The following is a 2,609-nucleotide window of genomic DNA, read 5'->3' on the forward strand; positions in this document are numbered from 1 at the left end:
CAAGTCCCTGGGAGGGGTGTGTGCCTATGAGAGCCACTGCCCGCGGGGCAGATCAAAAGGTGGGCGCGCGATTCCAGGCTGCTGCGTAAACCGGGGATGTTTGGGCCCCACTGCTCCTGGCACACACTTCCCTCCAGAGGTGGTCCCCGTTTTACTCCAACGCACCCCGCCCCCAGCCTGGGCTGAGCCCGCGTGAGGCTGCGGGGGCGTCACCGGCGCCTTCCTGCTCTGCCCTTATATGGTAACCCGGGGGCCGGGCCAGGCTACTTAAGGCCGGGCGCCCACAGGACGGCGGGGCCTCGCGCAGAGCACGGGTAGTTGGAGAGGAGTGGGGACGCAGAGAAGGAGCGCAGGAAGAGGCCGGCGCCATGGGGCTGGAAGAGGCCCGTGAGCTAGAGTGCGCGGCGCTGGGTGCGTTGCTGCGGGAGCCGCGGGAGGCCGAGCGCACACTGCTGCTCGACTGCCGCCCCTTCCTGGCCTTCTGCCGGCGCCACGTGCGCACCGCGCGGCCCGTGCCCTGGAACACCATGCTGCGGCGCCGCGCACGCGGCCCTCCTGCCGCCGCCCTCGCCTGTCTGCTGCCGGATCGCGCGCTGCGGGCGCGCCTGGCCCGCGGGGAGCTGGCGCGGGCCGTGGTGCTGGACCAGGCCAGTGCCTCGCTTGCCACGTTGCCACCCGATTGCCCTGCCCGGGTGCTGCTGGCCGCGCTGCTGCACGAGACCCACGCCGGACCCACCACTGTGTGCTTCCTTCGAGGTGAGCGGCGGGCCCCGCTTCCCCTGCCCAGCCCTCCCGCGCCCCTCCCTCCCGGGCCTCCCGCTGACTTGAGCCCCTTTCTCCCCGTAGGAGGCTTCGATGCCTTCCAGGCCTGCTGTCCCGACCTGTGCTCTGAGTCCGCCGCCCCAGCGACGCCTCCTGCTGGGGCAGAAAGCAACCGTTCAGACCCCAGGGTCCCCTTCTATGACCAGGTGAGTTGAAATCAGGGCTCCTTGTCCCTGTTCCCCTGTGTCACTGTGCCTGGCGTGGGTCTGTGGGACTGTGGATGTTTGCAGCCTGTTTGAGGCTCAAGGGAGATGTGTTGATCCGTGAGGGCTGTGTGTCCCTTGGTGTCCTCATTCCCCCAGGAGCCTGGTCTTGGTCGGGACTGGCCCAGGGCTCCTCCAGCCTGAGTGCAGAAGGCCTCACCCGTTCTCTCCCCTCTTCTCCCAGGGTGGCCCTGTGGAGATCTTGCCCTACCTCTTCCTGGGCAGCTGCAGCCACTCCTCCGATCTGCAGGGGCTGCAGGCCTGCGGCATCACCGCTGTCCTCAACGTCTCCGCCAGCTGCCCCAACCACTTCGAGGGCCTTCTGCGCTACAAGAGCATCCCGGTGGAGGACAACCAGATGGTGGAGATCAGTGCCTGGTTTCAGGAGGCCATAGGCTTCATTGGTACGAGGGGTACTTGGCTCCAGCATGGAGGGGTTCAGGGAAGGACTTGGGGCATGGTTTCCTCCCTGCTCAACCTCCCATCTGACCCCCCGCCCATTTCCCTTGCAGATTCTGTGAAGAACAGTGGGGGCCGGGTGCTGGTGCACTGCCAGGCGGGTATCTCCCGCTCTGCCACCATCTGCCTGGCATACCTGATCCAGAGCCACCGCGTGCGGCTGGATGAGGCCTTTGACTTTGTTAAGCAACGCCGGGGGGTCATCTCCCCCAATTTCAGTTTCATGGGGCAGCTGCTACAGTTTGAGACTCAGGTGCTATGCCACTGAAGGGCCACAGCTGTGGTTCCGGGGAAGCTGGCCTGGGACAGCTAGGCCGCCTTGGGGGCCTCACAGCGCCCCTCACCGCAGGGAGAACCGCCCCTCCCTTGGCGTTTGGGAAGCTCCCGGTGGGGGCGCTGGAAGTACAGGAATGCTGGACTCTTCACCTGGTGCTCTTCCGCTAGGGGTCTGAGGGCTGGCCCTCATCTGGGGACAAGAGTGAGGGTTTGTCTACTTCCCTCCCTCCCCATCCTCTGGCAGAAACTAACTGGACTTTACACCCATGGATCCAGCGGTCCCACCACTGTGTTGAAGCCCTTGGCAGCCTGAGAGCCCAAGGAACAAGCTGTGACAACCAGGAGCCCCATCTGGGGGTGGCGCACCCCAGGGGCTGGAGCCTGAGCCCTGAGCTCCTAGGGAGCAGGGCTCCAAGCACTGACGTGTCCCTGGTGTGGACCTCTTGCTTGCGTGTGTGTATCGGAGCATTTCACGCCGTGTTGGCGCTGGAACGTTATTTGTGTTCAACTGATATTTAACACCCCCTCCCCTACTTCCTCCCAGCCCTGTGGGCGGGGGTTGGAAACTTAGCACTTTATATTTATACAGAACCTGGAAAATGTGTCAATAAAATATTGTTTTGTTTAAAAAAACAACGTCACAAGCATCTGGTCTTAAGTCAATGTCTGGGGAAAGGCTCAAAAGCTGTTTCTTACCCAGGGCTCACCTCTCCTGGCGCCTTGGGGCCTGGGAAACAGAAGGAGGAAGGTGCATGTGTGCCCTCGCTGGCAGGAGGTGCCCTCGCTGGCAGGAGGTGCCCTCTGGGCCCAGCACTCCTGTGCTGGTGGCCTTTCCCAGGCATCACTCTG

At 63.9% G+C, this 2,609-nt stretch overlaps 1 protein-coding gene across 2 annotated transcripts; it reads left to right on the plus strand.

The window, feature by feature from the left end:
* Positions 1–368: 368 nt before the first annotated feature.
* DUSP2 (dual specificity phosphatase 2) lies at positions 369–1,752 on the plus strand (the record flags this gene model as incomplete). 2 transcript variants are annotated; one of them, XM_079792575.1, is made up of 4 exons in its annotated part: positions 369–756; positions 847–968; positions 1,210–1,429; positions 1,538–1,752. In XM_079792575.1, the coding sequence occupies 4 exons, from the start codon at positions 369–371 to the stop codon at positions 1,750–1,752; spliced, it is 945 nt and encodes a 314-aa protein (XP_079648701.1). The 2 variants fall into 2 exon arrangements, with proteins under 2 accessions (XP_079648701.1, XP_079648700.1); XM_079792574.1 differs by having other exon boundaries at positions 369–968.
* Between the last annotated feature and the right edge of the window lie 857 nt (positions 1,753–2,609).

This window comes from Cnephaeus nilssonii (assembly GCF_951640355.1).
Source record: "Cnephaeus nilssonii genome assembly, chromosome: 15".
Lineage (NCBI taxonomy): Eukaryota > Metazoa > Chordata > Mammalia > Chiroptera > Vespertilionidae > Cnephaeus > Cnephaeus nilssonii.